Genomic DNA, 22,935 nt, shown 5'->3' on the forward strand with positions numbered 1-22,935 from the left:
AAGAAAGTCCACCAATCACGTAACGTAAAATTTGGCTATTTCATCCCCCCCCCCCCCCGTCACACATCTCGCAACCCCTCCCAGCTAAACGTTGCGTAATTTATGAATGTTTCTTTTGATTAAATGAAATTATCATTTAGATGAAATTGTGTTTTTGTACTATGTTTAGGTGTACAACAAGTCCTAATACAATTTCATTATTTCGCTTCAGTGCTTTGTTCGCTAAGTCCTTTCTAACACCGAATTACTTCAACTTATCCTAAAAACTTGTGATAATTTCGAATTCTGTCCCTTTTTCTTAGTTGTGGATCTTTACGCTTTGGAAGAAGTCTTATTTCGGCCGGAGATACGGGTTTGACATCATAACTTGAAGATTCATATGCGTACTCTTGCCCCACCGGTTCCTGCGTACTTTTACCCCACAGTCCCAAAAATTACTCAAGTAATGGTTTTGACTTCTTGGAAAACTAACCGGATTGGTGTTCTGTACCATAAAGTACTCTATACAATAGGTTATCGAAATGGTATAATGTTCATCTGATTGAACGTATATATGGTAATGAAATACTAGTTGCGGAAATCCAATTATTTTTAGCAAAATGACCAAAAAGTTATCTAAATCCATATCTCCCTTGTTGTTTATTCAAATCGTTTACAATTACACATGATAATAGTTGGCCAGAATACCTGTCAAACTGATGCAGTGCTGTTAGTTTATCTTTTTTTATTACTTCAAAAAATCAAAAACGTACTCTTACCCCACGCGCACTCTTGCCCCACTCTACTCTACAGGTTCCCCGGCAGCACCTCCTAGGTTCCAAAGTGGCCAATGTGGTCGCTAATCGATTTTAAGTAAGTGAGAGTAAGCACGGAAATGTCCTCTCCTATGACCTCCACGGCGGTATTTCATAGGTTCCAAAATGGAAAATGTGGTCACTTATTCATTTCGGTATAAAAACGGAAATGTCACCATCTACGGGTTCCCCGTGGGCATCTCATTAGTTCCAAGAGTGGCCAATGTGGTCACTTATCGATTTCAAGCGCATAATCATCTATTCTGTGGAAAATCATGACGAAAGAGCCGCCGCATGGCATATTTTGTTGCTAATACGGAAATGTCCCTTTCTACGGGTTTCCCGGGGGCACCTCATAGGTTCTAAGAGTGGCCAATGTGGTCAATAATCAATTTCAAGCTGAATAATCTCTTTAATGGGAAAACACACCGAGAGAGTCGCCGCACGGCATATTCCGGTGTTAAAACGAAAATGTCCCATTCTACGGGTTCTTTGGGGGCCCCTCATAGGTTCCAAGCGTTGTCAATGTGGTCACTTATCTATTTCAAGCGCATAGTCATCTATTTTGTGGAAAATCATAACGAAAGAGCCGCCGCACGGCATATTTTAGTGCTAAAACGGAAATGTCCCCTCCTGCGGGTTCCCTGGGGGCCCCTGACAGATTCCAGGAGTGGCCAATGTGGTCACTAATCGATTTCAATGGCATGATCATCTATTTTGTGACAAATCATGACGAAAGAGCTGCCGCACGACATATGTTGGTGTTAAAACGGAAATGTCTCCTTTTACGGATTCCCCGAGGGCACCTCATAGGCTCCAAGAGTGGCCAATGTGGTCACTTAGCAATTTCGAGCTGAATAACCATCTCTTTGATGAGAAAACACACCTAAAGAGTCGCCGCACGGCATATTTCAGTGTTAAAACGGAAATGTTCCATTCTACGGGTTCCCTGAGGGCCCCTCATAGGTTCCAGGCGTTGCCAATGTGGTCACTTATCGATTTCAAGCGCATAATCATCTATTTTGTGGAAAATCATGACGAAAGAGCTGCCGCACGACATATTTTGGTGTTAAAACGGAAATGTCCCCTCTTACGAGTTCCCCGAAGGCACCTCATAGGCTCCAAGAGTGGCCAATGTGGTCACTTAGCGATTTCGAGCGCATTATCATCTATTTTGTGGAAAATCATGACGACAGAGCCACAGCACGGTATATTTTGGTGCTAAAACGGAAATGTCCCCTCCTGTGGGTTCCCCGGGGGCACCTTGCATGTACCAGGAGTGGCCAATGTGGTCACTTATCGATTTCAAGCGCATAACCATCTGTTTGGTGGAAAATCATGACGAAAGAGCTGCCGCACGGCATATTTTGGTGTTAAAACGGAAATGTCCCCTCTTACGAGTTCCCCGAGGGCACCTCATAGGCTCCAAGAGTGGCCAATGTGGTCACTTATCGATTTCGAGCGCATAATCATCTATTTTGTGGAAAATCATGACGAAAGAGCCACTGCATAGCATATTTTGGAGTTTAAAAGGAAATATTCCTTTCTATTGGTTCCCCAAGGGCACCTCATAGGTTCCAAGAGTGGCCAATGTAGTCAATTATCGATTTCGAGCGCATAATCATCTATTTTGTGGCAAATCATGACGAAAGAGCTTCCGCACGACATATGTTGGTATTAAAACGGAAATGTCCCCTTTTACGAATTCCCCGAGGGCACCTCATAGGCTCCAAGAGTGGCCAATGTGGTCACTTAGCGATTTCGAGCTGAATAATCATCTCTTTGATGAGAAAACACACCTAAAGAGTCGCCGCACGGCATATTTCGGTGTTAAAATGGAAATGTTCCATTCTACGGGTTCCCTTTCCTCATGAGGAAAGAGCCGCCGCACGGCATATTTTGGTGCTAAAGCGGAAATGTCCCCTCCTGCGGGGTCCCTGGGGGCCCATGATATGCTCCAAGAGTGGCCAATGTGGTCAATTATCGATTTCAAGCGCATAATCATCTATTTTGTGGAAAATCATGACGAAAGAGCTGTCGCACGACATATTTTGGTGTTAAAACGGAAATGTCCTCCTTACGGGTTCCCCGAGGGCACCTCATAGGCTCCAAGAGTGGCCAATGTGGTCACTTAGCGATTTCGAGCGCATTATCATCTATTTTGTAAAAAATCATGACGACAGAGCCGCCGCACGGTATATTTTGGTGCTAAAACGGAAATGTCCCCTCCTGCGGGTTCCCCAGGGGCACCTTGCATGTACCAGGAGTAGGCAATGTGGTCATTTATCGATTTCAAGCGCATAACCATCTGTTTGGTGGAAAATCATGACGAAAGAGCCGCCGCACGGCATATTTTGGTGCTAAAACGGAAATGTCCCCTCCTGCGGGTCCCCCGGGGGCACCTTGCATGTACCAGGAGTGGCCAGTTTCGTCGGAAGCCCTCTCATGGACCATACATTACCGTTTTAAGAGAATTTTAGAGAGAAATTCAAGAGAATTAGCGATCGAAAGGCGAGCGATTTTTATGCTCCCCTTATATGACCGACAAGGTCCCCGTGGAAGTCGTTTCCCGGTGGCCATTGTCTAAAGAACCAGCATATCACCACATAGCCACAAAATTGATGAATTTATCTTTCGAACGGTATATAAACTTTGAAATTCGGTTATAATTTGACTGATTTATAAGCATTTACATTTCTGGGTCAATATGACCCTAACATCTTATTCGTAAGTTTTTTCTAATATCCGAAGAAGGTTAAAATAGAAAGCTCTTGTATCGGATGACTATCAGTTGACCCAATTAAAAATATAATTCATTAGTTGGGCCGAGGTCGCGGCCCAACCAGCAAATCGCGAAGCCAGCCAGTCGACTGAATTTTGACCATGCTGTTCGTGACCGAGAAAGAACGATAATAGAAGCACTACAAGAGTTGTCAATAAAAATGGCGATTTCATGGACACACGCCTTGAAAGTTATGGGGATAATCCACGTAGAATCAAAAAAGCACTCCACGGTAAACACCAGCACCAAAAGCAAGTGAATCAGTCGTTAGATCAAACGTCTTTTCAACGTTATTGCATTGGGATTTGCTGAATTTTGACGACATTAGTGATACTGGATGAAATAAACTCAACAGTTGAACAGAATTCAGAAAAGTTTAATGTGTGATCGAATAAACTAATACAAATCCTCACCAAAAAACCATTTCCAAATTCAAGCGACCAGGTTTGTGCCAAAATTACAACTCATGTTGCTTCCTCGTATCAACCAAAAACTCACTTCCCAAAGGGTCAATAACTTTGCAGCGTGAGGTCTGATCCGTCAAGTGTAACGATACTAGTACAAACCGACGAATCTATGACAAAGGGTCGAAAGGACAAAAGGTCGAAATGACAAAAGATCGGAAAGACAGAACGTTGAAAAGGACAGAAGGTCGAAAGTGACAAAAGGTCGAAAGTGACGAAAGGTCAAAATGGACAAAAGGTTGGTCAAGAACAAGTTGATAACATATCGGGTGCATCCCAAAGGAATATGTGAAATGCCTTCAACTTCAAGCAAAAGTCTCATAAATTAAAGTTAAAGAATGAGCACCTGTCGAAGAATGAGGAATTACTATGAAACAATATTATGTATATCTAGATTATTCTGTTAGAGATGAAAATGATTGTTGCTTTATGATATGAATAAAACTTGTATTGTGCGAGACTGATTCTCTCTGTTTCAGTTCCTTTTCAACCTCGACCTATTGCTCCTTTAGATCTTTTGTTTTTTTTCGACTTTTCGATCTCGATCTCGTTCGATCTTTTGTCCCGTTCAACATCCCCTTCGACCTTTTGTCCTTCAACCTTTTGTCTTTCGACCTTTTGTCCCCAACCCCAAACCGACACCGATACGAGTGACTTTTATGTTACTCTGGTTTTCATCGGACCAGGAGGGAGAAAATATCAAACTTCACGTTCAAGAAATATCAAACGCCTATAACTCTTCAATTGGAGAGAGAGGGAGAAACCTGGACGACGTATCCTTCAAAGTTTCTGTCGATGAAGTTGTTTCGAAAATGATCGAAGACCCATCCAAGTGTGCTGTTTCACTACTGAACAATTCACTGTGCTGCAACTTTCCTGAAATTTCAATCGTTGCACATGTGCCATCAAATATAACTCTCTAGCAATCTTAAAAGCGCAAGAGGAGGTGGAGCATATGGAAACATCCTTCGAAATCAACAAAATTGCAATAATGTTGCAAAATTGTATTTTACTACCGCAGAATAAAAATAAAACCCTAATACAAAACTAAATTCAATTTAGGGATTATGTGATTCAGTGGTTCTCAACCTTTTTCTTGAAAGATACCCCTTCGATCTTTAGCAGATTGCGCGACCGGTAATAAGGATAATCAGTTCAGTGCGTGTTGGCTCTTGTTTCGGACAGCAGAACGATCGCGTGATTGACCGAAATTTTGTGTTCTGCATTGCGCGACCGTCAGTGCCTGTTTTGTCGTGTTTCTGCTCAGTAAGCAGATAGTTCGCGCGGCCGAGTGAGTAAACAATTGGTGCGTGATCGGACATGTGTCAGGTAGGATTTAGAACATTCGTACAATCCGAGTTTTTGGCTCTGTTTTTAATGTTCGGTGAATGTGAGTGCGGTTGAACGTGTTTTGTATATGATTGTAAGACCCAACATTTGTAAGACCCAGGTTACTTTGTCCTCCTTTGGACGGTTCGTAAGTGAATTGATGAATATATTTTAATAATTTTTCAGCATATACTGTTATTGACAAATGCTCTATATTGTCGAATAAAGCTCCCATTTATTCACCCTACCCACTAATAAATTTCCTTCCTGAGACATCTATTAGGGTAGAATGGGTTCCCTGCATCTTCACTAGTAGTTAGTAAATGTTGAACTGACATTCCTTCCCTTCCTTCCGTGATTGTAAGGACGTGGCCAGGTATACAACTGCTACTGTATAGGAAAAGGTACTAATCCCAAGTACCAATTTGCAACAATATACAGTAGATTGCTCAATTGAGCATTGTATAGCCACCCACGATTTGTACAATCACATATGCTATGCTATGCTATGCTAGATACTCCTTCGATCTTTTGCATTCTTTGAGGCAGCCCCTATTTTTAGAATATCAAACACGATTTTCTGTTGGTTCTCAGAGTATATTGTTCATTAGTTTCCATCGTCATATTACATTAACAAGTTATTCTACATTATTGATATATAAACATAATTCATAATTCAACTAGTATATTCCAGTGACTCTGGCAACACTTCTACCAATTCTGGTTTGTTTTGATTACTCATAAACATTTGTAGTGCAATACAATATTGCTAGTGATGTTGCATGCAAGTCCAGGGTGGGGATAATATTCTGACGTTTATTTGACAAGACGTCATTCAGTCTGTCATCCAAATTGTTTGTTGTGATCGCATATTCCGCGACGATCGCGATCACCTCGCGAAAAGTTTATTTCATTTAATCCGCCGGGATTTTCGCGTATTTTAACACCTATTTCATCGCTGAAAATAAAAATAACTCATCAAAACTTTCCAAAAAAGTAACTCTCCAAAAACTTGTTTGAAAATTTCGTTATTCCTTTCTTTTTTAAATTAAGCTTATTCATCAAGAAGCTTCCTACTGTGAGGAATTGTTGAGACTCCCTAGCCTATTGAATGGAGGTTTCTGAGCACCTGGAAAGACGCTACCGAACCTTTTGAAAGGAGGCTTCCGAGCCTCTTGAAAGGAGGCTTCCGAGCCTCTTGAAAGGAGGCTTCCGAGCCTCTTGGCAAGGAGGCTTCCGAGCCTCTTGGCAAGGAGGCTTCCGAGCCTCTTGGCAAGGAGGCTTCCGAGCCTCTTGGCAAGGAGGCTTCCGAGCCTCTTGGCAAGGAGGCTTCCGAGCCTCTTGGCAAGGAGGCTTCCGAGCCTCTTGGCAAGGAGGCTTCCGAGCCTCTTGGCAAGGAGGCTTCCGAGCCTCTTGGCAAGGAGGCTTCCGAGCCTCTTGGCAAGGAGGCTTCCGAGCCTCTTGGCAAGGAGGCCTTCGAGCCTCTTGGCAGGGAGGCCTGAGCCTCTTGGCAAGGAGGCTCACTGAGCCTCTTGGCAAGGAGGCTTCGAGCCTCTTGGCAAGGAGGCTGAGCCTCTTGGCAAGGAGGCTTGAGCCTCTTGGCAAGGAGGCCTGAGGCCTCTTGGCAAGGAGGCTTCCAGGCCTCTTGGCAAGGAGGCTTCCAGGCCTCTTGGCAAGGAGGCTTTGAGGCCTCTTGGCAAGGAGGCTTCCAGGCCTCTTGGCGGGAGGCTTCCGAGCCTCTTGGCAGGAGGCTTCCAGGCCTCTTGGCAAGGAGGCTTGAGCCTCTTGGCAAGGAGGCTTCCAGGCCTCTTGGCAGGGAGGCTTCCGAGCCTCTTGGCAAGGAGGCCTGAGGCCTCTTGGCAAGGAGGCTCCAGGCCTCTTGGCAAGGAGGCTTCCTGAGCCTCTTGGCAAGGAGGCTCTGAGCCTCTTGGCAAGGAGGCCTGAGCCTCTTGGCAAGGAGGCCTGAGCCTCTTGGCAAGGAGGCTTCCTGAGCCTCTTGGCAAGGAGGCCTGAGCCTCTTGGCAAGGAGGCTTCCGAGCCTCTTGGCAAGGAGGCTTCCGAGCCTCTTGGCAAGGAGGCTTCCGAGCCTCTTGGCAAGGAGGCTTCCAAGCCTCTTGGCAAGGAGGCTTCCGAGCCTCTTGGCAAGGAGGCTTCCGAGCCTCTTGGCAAGGAGGCTTCCAAGCCTCTTGGCAAGGAGGCTTCCAGGCCTCTTGGCAAGGAGGCTGAGGCCTCTTGGCAAGGAGGCTTCCGAGCCTCTTGGCAAGGAGGCTTGAGCCTCTTGGCAGGAGGCTTCCAGGCCTCTTGGCAAGGAGGCTTCCTGAGCCTCTTGGCAAGGAGGGCTGAGCCTCTTGGCAAGGAGGCCTGAGCCTCTTGGCAGGGAGGCTTCCGAGCCTCTTGGCCAGGAGGCTTCTGAGCCTCTTGGCAAGGAGGCTTCCAGAGCCTCTTGGCAAGGAGGCCTGAGCCTCTTGGCAAGGAGGCCTGAGCCTCTTGGCAAGGAGGCTTCCGAGCCTCTTGGCAAGGAGGCTCTGAGCCTCTTGGCAAGGAGGCCTGAGCCTCTTGGCAAGGGAGGCTTCCGAGCCTCTTGGCAAGGGAGGCCTGAGCCTCTTGGCAAGGAGGCTTCCGGAGCCTCTTGGCAAGGAGGCTTCTGGGCCTCTTGGCAAGGAGGCTTCCAGGCCTCTTGGCAAGGAGGCTGAGCCTCTTGGCAAGGAGGCTTCCAAGCCTCTTGGCAAGGAGGCTTCCGAGGCCTCTTGGCAGGCTTCCAGGCCTCTTGGCAGGAGGCTTCCTGAGCCTCTTGGCAAGGAGGCTTCCGAGCCTCTTGGCAAGGAGGCTGAGGCCTCTTGGCAAGGAGGCCTGAGCCTCTTGGCAAGGAGGCTTCCCAGGCCTCTTGGCAAGGAGGCCTGAGCCCTCTTGGCAAGGAGGCTTCCAGGCCTCTTGGCAAGGGAGGCTTCTGAGCCTCTTGGCAAGGAGGCTTCCAGGCCTCTTGGCAGGAGGCCTGAGCCTCTTGGCAAGGAGGCTTCCAGAGCCTCTTGGCAAGGAGGCTTGAGCCTCTTGGCAAGGGAGGCTTCCGGGCCTCTTGGCAAGGAGGCTTCCGAGCCTCTTGGCAAGGAGGCTTCCGAGCCTCTTGGCAAGGAGGCTTCCGAGCCTCTTGGCAAGGAGGCTTCCGAGCCTCTTGGCAAGGAGGCTTCCGAGCCTCTTGGCAAGGAGGCTTCCGAGCCTCTTGGCAAGGAGGCTTCCAAGCCTCTTGGCAAGGAGGCTTCCAAGCCTCTTGACAAGGAGGCTTTCGAGTCTCTTGAAAGGAGGCTTCCGAGCCTCTTGAAGGGAGGCTTCTGAGCGTTAAAACGTTATTTTCGAGCGCGTTCAAATGAGAACCGCGACAATCATCGTTCAATTGAAGCCCATTACAATGAACGCCAGCTCGAGTCATACCGTAGCTACATTTTCCGTATGGAGACGACAGCGAAGCAGCGAAGCTTCCTCTTTTTGGAAGTTTGTACGTAACAAAAAGCGGTCAAGTCAATTTCCAGCTGAGATGACTTTTGACGAAAGGACGACAGATTCTCCGGATGAACTAGCCAACCTGTTTGCCGATTTTTTCGAAAATGTGTACAGCACTAACACTCCAGTTTTCTCACCTGATAAGCTGAAAGACTGCCCAGCTTTGAATTTAAATATTCCACTTTTCGACATTACTCACGATGACGTCTCATCCATATTGAGTAAGCTGGATGTTTCCAAGGTTCCGGGAAGTGACAGTCTCCCACCATTGTTTTTGAGAGAATGCGCCGAATCTCTGCAAATGCCGTTGACGTTGATTTTCAATAAATCGCCTCGTCATCACACTTTCCCGAACCTGTGGAAGACCGCCTCCATCTGTCCGATTTTCAAAAACGGGTCAAACCACGCTGTTGAGAACTACCGTGGAGTTTCCATACTATGCAGCCTGGCTAAAGTGTTTGAAGAAATTGTTCACAAGGTTCTCTACAATACTGCGCTACCGTTGCTTTCTGAGTTTCAACAAGGTTTTGTCAAGAAGCGCTCAACAACAACGAATTTCAACAACAACCAGTCTAGCGTACTGTGGGGTCATGGGTTCGAGTCCCATCGAAGGGAAAGTGGTTACCTCCAATACATTTTCCAAATCAATATCTTCTACATAACGTACATATTCACATATGAGTTTTCATAACATTGTAAATTAACGACCAAGTCGGATGGTTCAATGCCCGGAAATAGGCAATAACCTTTGATTGAACCAATCTCATGGCGTTCACCAATTTTCTAACATCGGACATCGAGAGCAAACAGCAAGCTGACGATACTTTGATTTATCCAAAGCTTTCGATAAAGTTCCGCATGAGCTGACGGTTGCAAAACTCAAGCATTTGGGTTTTCCACACTTTTCCACACTAACCGAGTGGTTGCACTCCTATCTGACTGGGCGTAAAGCGTTCGTTAACATCAATGGCACGAATTCTCGCACTTTTGCTATTACATCTGGTCTGCCCCAGGGCAGCATTTTAGGACCACTTATTTCTGTTTTGTTTATTAACGATCTATGTTTTCGACTAAAAGCTGGAAAGTTGCTATACGCCGATGACTTAAAAATTTTCCGAATCATAAGGTCTCACGTAGATTGCTGCGCGCTGCAAGCTGACATTGAAGAGTTAAGGTTGTGGTGTATCGATAACGGGATGGAATTGAACATCAAAAAGTGTAAGTCAATCACATTTACTCGTCGACAGTCTCGCGTTGATTTTGAATATTCGGTAGGATTGGATAGTTTGGAACGCGTCAAGACTATTCGTGACCTTGGGGTAATGATTGACAGCAAGCTTCGGTTTAATACACATGTAAGCACTACTATCGCAAAGGCTTTCGCAGTTCTTGGGTTTGTTCGACGCATTACCAGTAGCTTTAATGATATCTATGCAGTTAAAGCGCTGTATTGTTCATATGTACGCAGCATCTTGGAGTATGCAGCATGCGTGTGGTCCCCATATCACACAACGCAGATTATTCGGATTGAGAGAGTGCAACGTAGCTTTATCCGATACGCCCTTCGTAAACTACCCTGGTCGAACCCAGATAATTAGCCCCACTACACGGCCCGCTGCAAACTTATTGCAATGGAGACGCTATCTGCAAGGCGAGCCAACATGCAACGAGTTTTCATCTACGACTTGTTGAGCGGAAATCTCGACTGCATTCAATTATTGGATAACGTAGCTATTTATGCTCCTTCTCGACAACTGCGAAAGCGAGAACTATTATTCGTTAGACGCCGCAGAACCGTGTATGGTTACAACAACCCATTTGATCAACGTCTTCGTTTGTTCAACAGTGTTAGTGATGTTTTTGATTTTAATATGTCAAAAAATTTGTTCAAAAATAGGATTAAGGCTCTAGGTTAAGGTGCAGTCTGTAGAATAGTTTTAAATACTTTCGAGACGGTGGTAACAAATAAATAAATAAATAAAAATGGGATGATACAAACACGTCTTATGACAACATTCCACTAAAAAGCTCAAAATAATTTACACCCTGAAATAACCAGGGAGGCCCGCATACCACCGTGGGGGGGACTTACACCCGGGAGGTGCAAGCTGAGTCTAGATCTGGTAGTACAGCTGTTTTGGGAAAGCGGATAAGTGGTAGCGGCAATAAAAAGAGCTGCGATCTACGCTGAAAAGACGATGCATTGTTCAGGAAGGCTATCCGAAACCGTTAGGTAATTCCCAGTAACGCCTAAGCCAACTCCTTGTCTCGAAAGGGAACCATCAGTGTAGCGGTGCTCGTGGTTCCGTGTTTAGCAGCTCGGCGACTGATCTACGTAGAGCTTCGGTGTTGTCCCCTCTTTTGAAGCGCCCCGCAATGGAGTGATTTATGTTGGCTGTAGAGGAGTACCAGCTCCTCGTTCCGTATCAGTGGACCCTAACCACTGGGGGAGTTTCGGGGGTTTCGGATGTGGAGGAAGCGTATGCTGCGTCTTTTTGGAAAATAGTCGCCTGCACATGGTGGCGAAATGGGAGGACACCTACTGCGGCTCAGGCAGCCTCCGCAGGTGTAGAAGGAAGAAGTCCGGAGGCTATGCGGAGGTATTGGTTGAAAACTGTGGAGAGCATGCTGACAAGCTACCGACGTGCTACACAAGTCACCTGCAGCCCGTGAAGCATTCTACTGTCAATCAACGCTTTCCCGATACGATACCGAGTGGCCCTGTTCTTTGTCCTATGCGGCCTTGATAAGGTTTTAACAAGGTTAATCCTCGATTTGCAGCCGGTTTTGACCGCTTGGAAATGAGGGACAAAAGAAAGTCCTCGATCGATGGAAACTCCGAGCACATTGACGATTTTTCGATTTGGGATCGGTTGCCCGTTAATCTTGAGAATGGGACCGGAGAGATGATGTCGCCCGTTGCAAACATGCCCGTGGACACTTCTCTCGGCCGACATGGTGAAACCGACCGACGAGGCCCACCGATGGACTGCTCTAACCGCTGCTTGGGTTAGGATATGCGTTCGTGCCGGAGTGTCTCCGACGACCACAAGCAGTATGTCGTCCACGTAGACATAGACGTAGATGTTCTTTAGCAGCGGCGGTTGAATACTAATTTTGCGGTAGGGGGAAGGTTTTTCATCATCGGATACCCTATTCCATCCGGACCAGAAGACTTCCCGTTGTTTCTGGCAAGAGCGAAGGAAAGTTCGGCGACTGAAAAGGGCTGGTTTATTGGAGAAACTAGTAGGTCCGGCGGTTCTTGAAAGTTCTGGAGCGTCAGAACTTTGGAGGCTATGAGCCTTTGAAAATCGGCTGGGTAGCCACTTACTGATGCGAGGGATGCAAAATATTCCCCTAGTGCATCAGCCACCTCCGACGGGTCAGAGATAGTGCGGTCTTGTGAATCGATGGTACGATGATACGCTTGTCATTTAATGCATTGACTTTCCTCTATAGCTCGGCACCCGAGCAGCACAAATCAGACTAAAATGGTTGCAGCAACTTCATTGTGACTAAATCTGGTCACATAGGAGTTGCAGTAACCTGTGTGAGACATGTGTGCTGCTAGGGCAGCGGATTGGGCCGGATTTATGGAATCAAAGAAGTCCTCCCACTGCTTTTTTTTTGGCGTCTTGGATGATCGTACGGCATTCGTAGTGTTTTTGCTTGTAGTTCTCCAAAGCATTTACCTTATTTGGGTGTCCAGGGGGAAGCCTCCTGAGCGCTCGGAGTGCCTTCCTTCTAGCTTTGAAGGCTCGACGCGTCTCATCCGACGACAAACGGAGAAATCTTCTTCCAGGCCGAGTACTGGTTTGAGGGACGGAAGAACCAGCGGCGTCAAGGACGACCTTGGAGAAGTCGATGAACGTTGGCGGGATGCTTCTTTCTAACGCGCGTTGAATGTTGCCATCGAATGGTTCCCAGTCAGCGGCATCATATCCCCATCAAGGCCTCTTAGTGACGCCGGAATGAGAGGCATTCGCAGTGACCTGGATTGGGTAGTGGTTGCTTCCGTGTAACCTCTCATTTCAACACGGGAAGAAAGGACCGGTTAGTAGTGGTCACATCAATGGCAGGGGCCGAGTTGCCGTTGAAAAAGGTAGGGGTTACATCGTTGAGGGGAACGAGTTCGGCTTCCTCGAAAGTCTCGAATAAGGCGACGCAACGGTGATCAGACCTTCTACTACCTCACGTCGGGTGGTGGAACCTCGCTACTGATACTATTCACCTTTTGCAAGGGAATTAAACGTTCACTACACGAATGGAATGTTTCCTTGCAGTCAGACTTCTACGACTGGGAGATCTTCGCTTATCTGGAGGATATCAAATGAGATCTCTTGAAGGATCGCTATCGCAACAGAGTGCTGGATATTTGAACCTACGGTTGACCTCTTGGAGGGCAATGGTCCAGGGTAAACTGTTATTCGTCAACAGTTCTAGGTTTGGCAAGTTGTTCCAGAAACCATTTATGTTCCACTGAAGGCAGAAATGGACCTCGTGGAAGCGTAGGTGTTGGAAAGGAGGTAGGAGTGTATCCTGATTCCGAATCCGACGCAGATAGGGGAGATGATGTCTCAGATGTGTTCCGCTGAACGATGGGGAAGAGAGCGCTTTGGGAGTTCATTTAAGTGTCGTCAAAAGCGCCCAACAGAGCGCTGTGATGAGTGGGGGAGTCTTGATTGATCGGGCCAAGGTGGCGTTTGATTCCGTAGTTCGGCGACTGAAGTTAAGGAGAGCTGGACAAGGTTGAGGAAAATGCTAGTGGTGGTAGGGTTTACCACCCGGGTTGGAGTGCCCGAGGAGCCTGGAACGCTGTATCTGTTGGGACTTACTTATGATCCGGGTTGGTGATCCCGGGGTGCCCGAAAAGCGGCCTATAACTATGGAACTGCTGAAGAGCGGTTAATAACGGTCGAAGTGCTGAATGAACACTAAACAGCGAGGCACCCCTCTCTTACTAACTGAAAAAATAAATGATATTGATTGTATATATCGCAAAGAACCATGGCTCCGTAAAGTGTTATACACGCCTGAGCCTACCAAATAAACAAACTTGAAAAAAAAACAGCGAGGCAGCAATGTCCCAATGACCGCGGATTAAAAAAAATAATTGCCTGAAACGTGTTCAGATCGATTTTAGAAAGCAAAATTGTGATTTTGAGCGAAAACATAAATTTTGGTTTTAGAAGCTAAATCGAATTGCTCGCATTCGACGCAGAATCCTATCCCACTGTTTCCTATTATGGCCAAAATACAAAATAAAAATCGAATATCAAAGTTTCACTCATTTTATTGGCACTTATCTTTAATCGATTTGTTCGCAATAAAATGCTTTCGACGTAGAATCTGGTCCTATTCCTTCCTAAATGGACGGATCGGACTTAGAACTTAGGACTTAGGGCTTAGAAACTATGGTCAATATACTATTTTTTATATGCACGAGAAAGGCACTATCAACTAAGTGGATTAATCAAGGTTTTTCTTCTTCCATTTATAAACCTTTTTTTTCGTTTTCGACCTTTTGTCATAGATTTCCTTCAGGAACATCTTCAAATTTTCAACGGGGAAGTTTTTGGAGTTTCTCGGGATTTTATATCGGAATTACCTTTGCAAATTATTCGTAATCATTCAATATTGTTTTGAAAGATTTCATGAGTATTCTCGGGAAATTCTCCGGAATGTAATCGGCTATTTTAATCATAGAAGACATTATAGATTCAATTTTGAACAGCGGCGTGCAGATGTAAACAAGTCGGCATCAGCCCACACCTCCACTATCCTGACGAGTTGCCGAGTCATATTCATATTTTATTCCATGCTATGTTTACCGACCACAGTGATGATATCCAACCAAATAATAGTCAACCACCCTACCCGACTGAATCCCGGTCGTGTGGGACTTTCGGAGGTGACTCTGATTATGCGCGCACAGTCAGTCAGTCAGTCAGCCAAGTCAGTCCGTCCATTGCCGGTGATAACTGACTGGCAGAGACTGGCTGGTGGCAGTCAGGAGTCTCCGACGGGACAACCAAGTTGGAGAATTTGGGTTCCCCTTTCGGTTTGGAATTCATAAATACAATAAAATTGTTGACGGAAGATGAGAATCGCATTGCCGTGTATCATCGTCCCCTCTACCGGTTGGTACGGTAGTGCATTGTTATGACAACAATTCGGACGCTGTCAGGACTTTGCCGGGGACTTCTGTGGTATTGGATGCTGATAAAGTGCACCGGCCTTACCGCGCGCCCATCGCCGCCCCGAGTCGGTCGATAAATGATGGAATATTAATAATTGTGATATGGTTCGGTGAATTTTGATACCCAACGCGTGGGATGTGGAAGAGGTGAGGGGGCCCTATTCGGAGGATGGATGTTGGGAAGTTTGCATTACTTTTATGCCGAGAGACAAGATGATGATGATGATGATGAAGGGTCTCATATCGTTTGGAACAATTGAATTCGATTGCGGAATCGCAATGACGCTGCAGGAATGGCTGTTATGGATTTTTGGGAATTTTAATTCGACAACTGATTCCTTACAAATTTAATGCTCGAGGTGGGTGATGAATAATTCATACATTGTTATAAATATTTTTATGAGAGAGCTGTGGGACAACTACGTGGATTCACTTGATGGGAATTGAATTAAGTGCTTGGCAATTCTGTACATAGAAGATAATGCATTTTTGGATGGCATCTTACGCCTAGACTGTAGTGACGGATGGAAACAATGCGTACCTGTAATGAGAAAAAGAAGAGAATAAAGAATTAATTTCAAGTAGTATGCATAGCCGAAATTATAAAAATATGTAGAGTCAATCTTTAATTCAACCAATATGTGGAAGCTCGGAAGAACAAGGTTTCGTTTCGATAAAGCATAATCTACATTTCGTACCGTTTTGCCACTAATTGATTATTAAAAGGTTTTTCTTGATATTAAAAGTTACATTACATATTGTATTTTCCTTTGTTACATTTTCGGACATTTCTATAGAATCGAAACGTAATTTAGGGATATTCACAAATCATACGCTTATAGATGTCTTATTAAACAAATCAATTCTGTTAAATTTATTTTTGGGAAAGATTCCATGTAACCGTTATTACAACTATGTACATTCACACAGGGTGAGTAGATGCTTGGTTGATCCTTCGTAGCCACCGAACGACTGTGTAGGGCAGCCAATCTGATTGAGTTAATTCCGCCCACGTCTGTTGCTCATCACGCTCCACCGCACTGCGCCCCTCCCCCAGGCCCTACCGACGGAGCAATGTCATCACCATCGCATCTTCAGCAGAGCGGGGGAAAAAAGGACTATGGATACGTTTCTGCCGCCGAGACCATGCCGGATCCAATATCGAGTGTCGGTGAAAGTGGATTCCTGAGAAAGGTTGGGTCTTCCTTATTTGTTGGCACCGGGTAGGGCAGCAGTCGTGCACGTCTTGGTCCTTGGCAAAAGACCAACCAGACCGAGTAGACGAGCCAAATGTTGGCCGGCAGCAGACGACGGACGGTCGGTCGGTCGGTCGGTGGGGTGACGATGATGATACAATGCGGTCCGTCGTCGTCGTAGTCGTAGTCGCCCCCTGCTCATGTAGGAGATTCCATCGCAGGACGAGAGATAGAGTGGTGGGATTTTCCGGAGATTTCCTTTGGGTTTGGGTTGAGGCAGCCCAGCCGATGAGAAAGGTTGATTTCTTCAGATGGACGTCGAGGAAGACATGGTGGCTGGTCTTGAGCTTTGGTCGGAACGTCGGTAGTCCTCTTCCGAAAACATGAGATCTTGGCCACTTGTACTATATTAGAATAGCTGGGATAGTTTAGGGTCAGCGCCGGGGATAGGATTTCGGTGCTGTGCATGCATTTGAATCAGTTTTGAAGCACGGGGGCTAGTTTTAGAGATAGATTTTAGTCGGTCAGCCAGACCACGCTGAAGGCTAGGAAACGAGATTAGTTTAGTTTAGCGAAAGAACAGCCACACATACCAGTGCGGTAGCAAAAGAGAAGGGTTACGTGATCCCAGAAGGTATGCATATGCTCGTTCAAGAGGAAGGTCACTTTTCCCAGAAGAAGACGGGAACGAAAACAGATAGAATCGCATCGCACGGCACGAAAGTGAAAGTTGTGTGAATCTGCCACATATGTGCTTCCGGGATGGCACACAAAAGAGGGCGAATTTCGTGGAAAAATGGGAAAGAAATAGGATTCTTCTACATAACATGTGCTGAGTAGTGAGTAGATAGGTTCGGTAAGTTTGGATGGAGCAACTTATTTACACTGCTGCAAGATTTGTACACATGTAACCAAAGTGCGCTTGTGGAAAAAAGCAGAGAGTGGATGACCAGCTAGACGGCTGATGAAACCAAGGGCACATCGTGACTATGTGCGGTGACGAGAAGAGAAGATTAATGAAAAATTAAGCTAAGAGTGAAGTCCCTCAGAAGAGCCAATGAATACTTAGCCATGCGATGAAGGGATTTGTCGGTGATAATTAGTAAATGGCAACCTACCCTCGATTGTCAATCGTTTGCAAAGGTGTGCTAGTGAGAGATACAGATAAAGTACGATGAACTCCTTCATACTTGACATTCTGTTACACGATGTGTCCTTCAACAACGTATGGAACATTAAATACGAAGACACGGTAGTAAAACAATTAAATTTTGATATTCAAGGATGTTTTCGGATTTTGGTAAATATAATATCAACACAAACCAACTCAGGTTTCCGACAAAATTCTGTTCAGATTTCCGACAAAATCCTGATCAAGATTCTAACAGAGTCCTGTTCAGAATACCGACAGAATCCTGTTGAGGCTACCGACAGAATGTTGTTCAGGATTCCAACAGAATCCTGTTCAAGACTTCGACAGAATTCTGTTCAGGATTTCAACAAAATCCTGTTCAGGCTTCCGACAGAATACTGTCCAGAATTCCGACAGAATCCTAATCAGACTTCGGAAAGAATCCTATTCAGGATTCCGACAAAATTCTATTCAGAATCCTGTTGAGGCTACCGACAGAATCTTGTTCAGGATTCCAACAGAATCATGTCAATCCCGAACAGGATTCTGTCGGAATCCAGAACAGGATTCTGTCGGAATCCAGAACAGGATTCTGTCAGGATCACGAACAGGATTCTGTTGGAATCCCGAACAGGATTCTCTTGGAATCCCAAAAAGGATTCTATTGGAATCCCAAAAAGGATTCTATTGGAATCACGAACAGGATTCTGTCGGAATCCCGAATAGGATTCTGTCGAAATCTCTAAAAGGATTCTGTCAGAATCTTGAAAAGGATTCTGTCGGAATCCCTAACAGGATTCTGTCGGAATTCCGAACATAATCCTGTCGGAATCCCGACCAAGATTCTGTCGGAATCCTGAACAGGATTCTGTCGGAATCCTGAATAGGAATCTGTCGAAAAAGTCCAAAATAGAATTCTGACAGAATCCAGACCAGTATCCTGTCGGAATTCTAAACAGGACCAAACTTCTGTGGTAATTTTAATAAGGATTCTGTCGGAATCCTGAACAGGATTCTGGATTCTGTCGGAATCCTGAATATGATTCCATTCAGGATTCCAACAGAATCCTATGCAGGATTCCTACTGAATCCTATTCAGGATTCCGACAGAATCCTGTTCAGGATCCCGACAGAATCCTGTTCAGGATTCCGACAGAATCCTGATTAAAATTCCCACAGAATTATGGTACTGTTTAGAATTCCGACAGGATCCGGGTCTGAATTCCTACAGGATCCTGGTCTGAATTCCGACAGAATCATATTCAGGATTCCGACAGAACTCTATTTTGGACTCCGACAGAATCCTATTCAGTATTCCGACAGAACCCTGCTCAGGATTCTGACAGAATCCTGTTCAGGATTCCAACAGTATCCTATTCAGGATTCCGACAGAATCCTGTTCAGGATTTCAACAGAATCCTATTCAGGATTCCGACAAAATCCTGTTCAGGATTCCAACAGAATCCTGTTCAGGATTCCGATAGAATCCTATTCAGGATTCCGGCAGAATCCAGGAATGTTCAGGAACCCGACAGAGTCCTGTTTGAAACTCCGACAGAATCCTGGTTTGGATTTCGACGGAATCATATTCAGGATTCCGACAGAATTTTATTTGGGATTCCGACATCATCCCATTCAGGTTTTCGACAGAATCCTATTCAGGATTCCGACAGAATCCTATTCAAGACTCCGACAGAATCCTATTCAGGATTCCGGCAGAATCCTATTCAGGATTCGGACAGAATCCTATTCAGGATTCGGACAGAATCCTATTCAGGATTCCGACATAATCTTATTCAGGATTCCGACAGAATCCTATTCAGGATTCCGACAGAATCCTATTCAGGATTCCGACAGAATCCTATTCAGGATTCCGACAGAATCCTATTCAGGATTCCGACAGAATCCTATTCAGGATTCCGACAGAATCCTATTCAGGATTCCGACAGAATCCTATTCAGGATTACGACAGAATCCTTTCAAGGATTCCGACAGAATCCTATTCAGGATTCTGACAAAATCATATTCAGGATTCTGACAGAATCCTGATTAAAATTCTCACATAATTTTGGTCAAGATTACGACAGAATCCTGTTCAGGAATCCTACAGAGTCCTGTTTAGAATTCCGACAGAATCCTGGTTTGGATTCCGTCAGAATCATATTCTTGATTCCGACAGAATTCTATTCAGGATTCCGACAGATTTCTATTTGGGATTCCGACAGAATACCATTCAGGATTCCGACAGATTCCTATTCAGGACTCCTACGGAATACTATTCAGGATTCCGACAGAATCCTATTCAGGATTCCGACAGAATCCTATTCAGGATTCCGACAGAATCCTATTCAGGATTCGGACAGAATCCTATTCTGGATTCCGACAGAACCCTTTTCAGGATTCCGACAAAATCATCTACAGGATTCCGACAGATTACTATTTGGGATTCCGACAGAATCTCATTCAGGATTCCGACAGAATCCTATTCAGGACTCCTACGGAATACTATTAAGGATTTCGACAGAATCCTATTCAGGATTACGACAGAATCCTATTCATGATTCCGACAGAATCCTATTCAGGATTCCGACAGTATCCTATTCAGGATTCCGTCAGAATCCTTTTCAGGATTCCGACAGAATCCTTTTCAGGATTCCGACAAAATCCTCTTCAGGATTCCGACAGAATCCCATTCAGGATTCCGACAGAATCCTATTCAGAATTCCGACAGAATCCTATTCAGGATTCCAACAGAATCCTGTTCAGGATTCCGGCAGAATCCTATTCAGGATTCCAACAGTATCCTGTTCAGTATTCCGACAGAATCCTGATTAAAATTCCCGCAGAATTTTGGTACTGTTCAGAATTCCGACAGGATCCTGGTCTGGATTCTGACAGAATCTTATTCAGAATTCCGACAGAATTCTATTTTGGACTCCAACAGAATCCTATTCATGATTCCGACAGAGTCCTTTCAGGATTCCGACAGAATCCTGTTCAGGATTCCAACAGCATCCTTTTCAGGATTCCGACAGAATCCTATTCAGGATTCCAACAGAATCCTATTCAGGATTCCAACAGAATCCTATTCAGGATTCCAACAGAATCCTATTCAGGATTCCAACAGAATCCTATTCAGGATTACGACAGAATCCTATTAAGGATTAAGACAGAATCCTATTCAGGATTCCGACAGAATCCTATTCAGGATTCCGACAGAATCCTATTCAGGATTCCGACAGAATCCTATTCAGGATTCCGACAGAATCCTATTCAGGATTCCGACAGAATCCTATTCATGATTCCGACAGAATCCTATTCAGGATTCCGACAGAATCCTTTTCAGGATTCCGACAGAATCCTTTTCAGGATTCCGACAGAATCCTTTTCAGGATTCCGACAGAATCCTTTTCAGGATTCCGACAGAATCCTATTCAGGATTCCGACAGAATCCTATTCAGGATTCCGACAGAATCCTATTCAGGATTCCGACAGAATCCTATTCAGGATTCCGACAGAATCCTATTCAGGATTCCGACAGAATCCTATTCAGGATACCAACAGTATCCTGTTCAGTATTCCGACAGAATCCTGATTAAAATTCCCGCAGAATTTTGGTACTGTATAGAATTCCGACAGGATCCTGGTCTGGATTCCGACAGAATCATATTCAGAATTCCGACAGAATTCTATTTTGGACTCCAACAGAATCCTATTCAGGATTCCGACAGAGTCCTTTTCAGGATTCCGACAGAATCCTTTTCAGGATTCCGACACAGTCCTTTTCAGGATTCCGACAGAATCCTATTTAGGATTCCGACCGAATCCTATTCATGATCCCGACAGAATCCTATTCAGGATTCCGACAGAATCCTATTCAGGATTCCGACAGAATCCTATTCAGGATTCCGACAGAATCCTTTTCAGGATTCCGACAGAATCCTATTCAGGATTCCGACAGAATCCTTTTCAGGATTCCGACAGGATCCTATTCAGGATTCCGACAGAACCCTATTCCGTCAGGATCCTGGTCTGGATTCCGACAGAATCATATTCAGAATTCCGACAGAATCCTATTCAGGATTCCGACAGAATCCTATTCAGGATTCCGACAGAATCCTATTCAGGATTCCGACAGAATCCTATTCAGGATTCCGACAGAATCCTATTCAGGATTCCGACAGAATCCTATTCAGGATTCCGACAGAATCCTATTCAGGATTCCGACAGAATCCTATTCAGGATTCCGACAGAATCCTATTCAGGATTCCGACAGAATCCTATTCAGGATTCCGACAGAATCCTATTCAGGATTCCGACAGAATCCTATTCAGGATTCCGACAGAATTCTACTCAGGATTCCGACAGAATCCTATTCAGGATTCCGACAGCATCCTGTTCAGGATGCCAACAGAATCTTGTTCAGAATGCCGACAGAATCTTGTTCAGGATTCCGACAGAATCCTGTTACGGGATTCCGACAGGATTCTGGTCAGGATTCTGACTGAATCCTTTACAGGAATCCGACAGAGTCATGTTTAGAATTTCGACAGAATCCTGGTCAGGATTCCGACAGAATCATATTCAGGATTCCGACAGAATTATTTTTGTGATTCCGACAGAATCACATTCAGGATTTCGACAGAATCCTATTCAGGATTCCGACAGAATCCAGTCCAGGATTCCGACAGCATCCTGTTCAGGATTCCGACAGCATCCTGTTCAGGATTCCGACAGAATCCTGTTCAGGATTCCGACAGAATCCTATTAAGGAATCCTGAATCCTGTTCAGGATTCCGACAAAATCCTGTTCAGGATTCCGACAAAATCCTGTTCAGGATTCCGACAGAATCCTTTTCAGGATTCCGACAGAATCCTGTTCAGAATTCCAACAGAATCCTTTTCAGGATTCCGACAGAATCCTTTTCAGGATTCCGACACAATCCTTTTCAGGATTCCGCCAGAATCCTTTTCTGGATTCCGACAGAATCCTTTTCTGGATTCCGACAGAATCCTTTTCTGGATTCCGACAGAATCCTATTCAGGATTCCGGCAAAATCCTCTTCAGGACTCCAACAGAATCCTTTTCAGGATTCCGACAGAATCTTGTTCAGGATTCTGACAGAATCCTGTTCAGAGTTCCGACAGAATCTTGGTCAAGATTCCGACCGAATCCTGTTTAGGAATCCGACAGAATCCCATTCAAGATTCCGACAGAATCCCATTCAAGATTCCGACAGAATCCTATTCAGGATTCCGACAGAATCCTATTCATGATTCCGACAGAATCTTGTTCGGAATTCCGACAGAATCCTGTTTAGGATTCCGATAGAATCCTGTTCAGGATTCTGACAGAATCCTTTTGAGAATTCCGACAGAATCTTGTTCAGGGATTTGACAGAATCTTTTTCAGGATACCGCCAGGATCATGTTCAGGATTCCGACAGAATTCGGGTCAGTATTCCGACAGAATCCTGGTCACGATTCCGACAGAATCCTGTTTAGAATTCCGACAGAATCCTTTTTAGAATTCCGACAGAATCC

General features: G+C 45.2%; 2 protein-coding genes across 7 annotated transcripts in view; one reads left to right on the top strand and one right to left on the bottom strand.

Moving 5' to 3' along the window:
* LOC134224953 (serum response factor homolog) overlaps positions 1 to 22,935 on the bottom strand; it is a 738,652-nt gene that overhangs the window by 347,456 nt on the left and 368,261 nt on the right. The window contains exon 3 of one of the 6 annotated variants that reach the window (XM_062704635.1): positions 15,490 to 15,604. The exons of the other annotated variants lie outside the window; for them this stretch is intronic. Within the exon in view, the coding sequence (XP_062560619.1) occupies positions 15,512 to 15,604 (93 nt within the window). The 3' untranslated portion in view covers positions 15,490 to 15,511. Of the gene's footprint in view, positions 1 to 15,489; positions 15,605 to 22,935 lie in introns of those variants that run through there. 6 annotated transcript variants of the gene reach the window in all.
* LOC134219692 (uncharacterized) overlaps positions 15,978 to 22,935 on the top strand; it is a 28,937-nt gene continuing 21,979 nt past the window's right edge. The window contains 2 exon segments of the mRNA XM_062698511.1: positions 15,978 to 15,994; positions 16,044 to 16,257. Of these exon segments, the coding sequence (XP_062554495.1) occupies positions 15,978 to 15,994; positions 16,044 to 16,257 (231 nt within the window).

The sequence above is a fragment of the Armigeres subalbatus genome, chromosome 3 (genome assembly GCF_024139115.2).
Source record: "Armigeres subalbatus isolate Guangzhou_Male chromosome 3, GZ_Asu_2, whole genome shotgun sequence".
NCBI classification, from domain to species: domain Eukaryota; kingdom Metazoa; phylum Arthropoda; class Insecta; order Diptera; family Culicidae; genus Armigeres; species Armigeres subalbatus.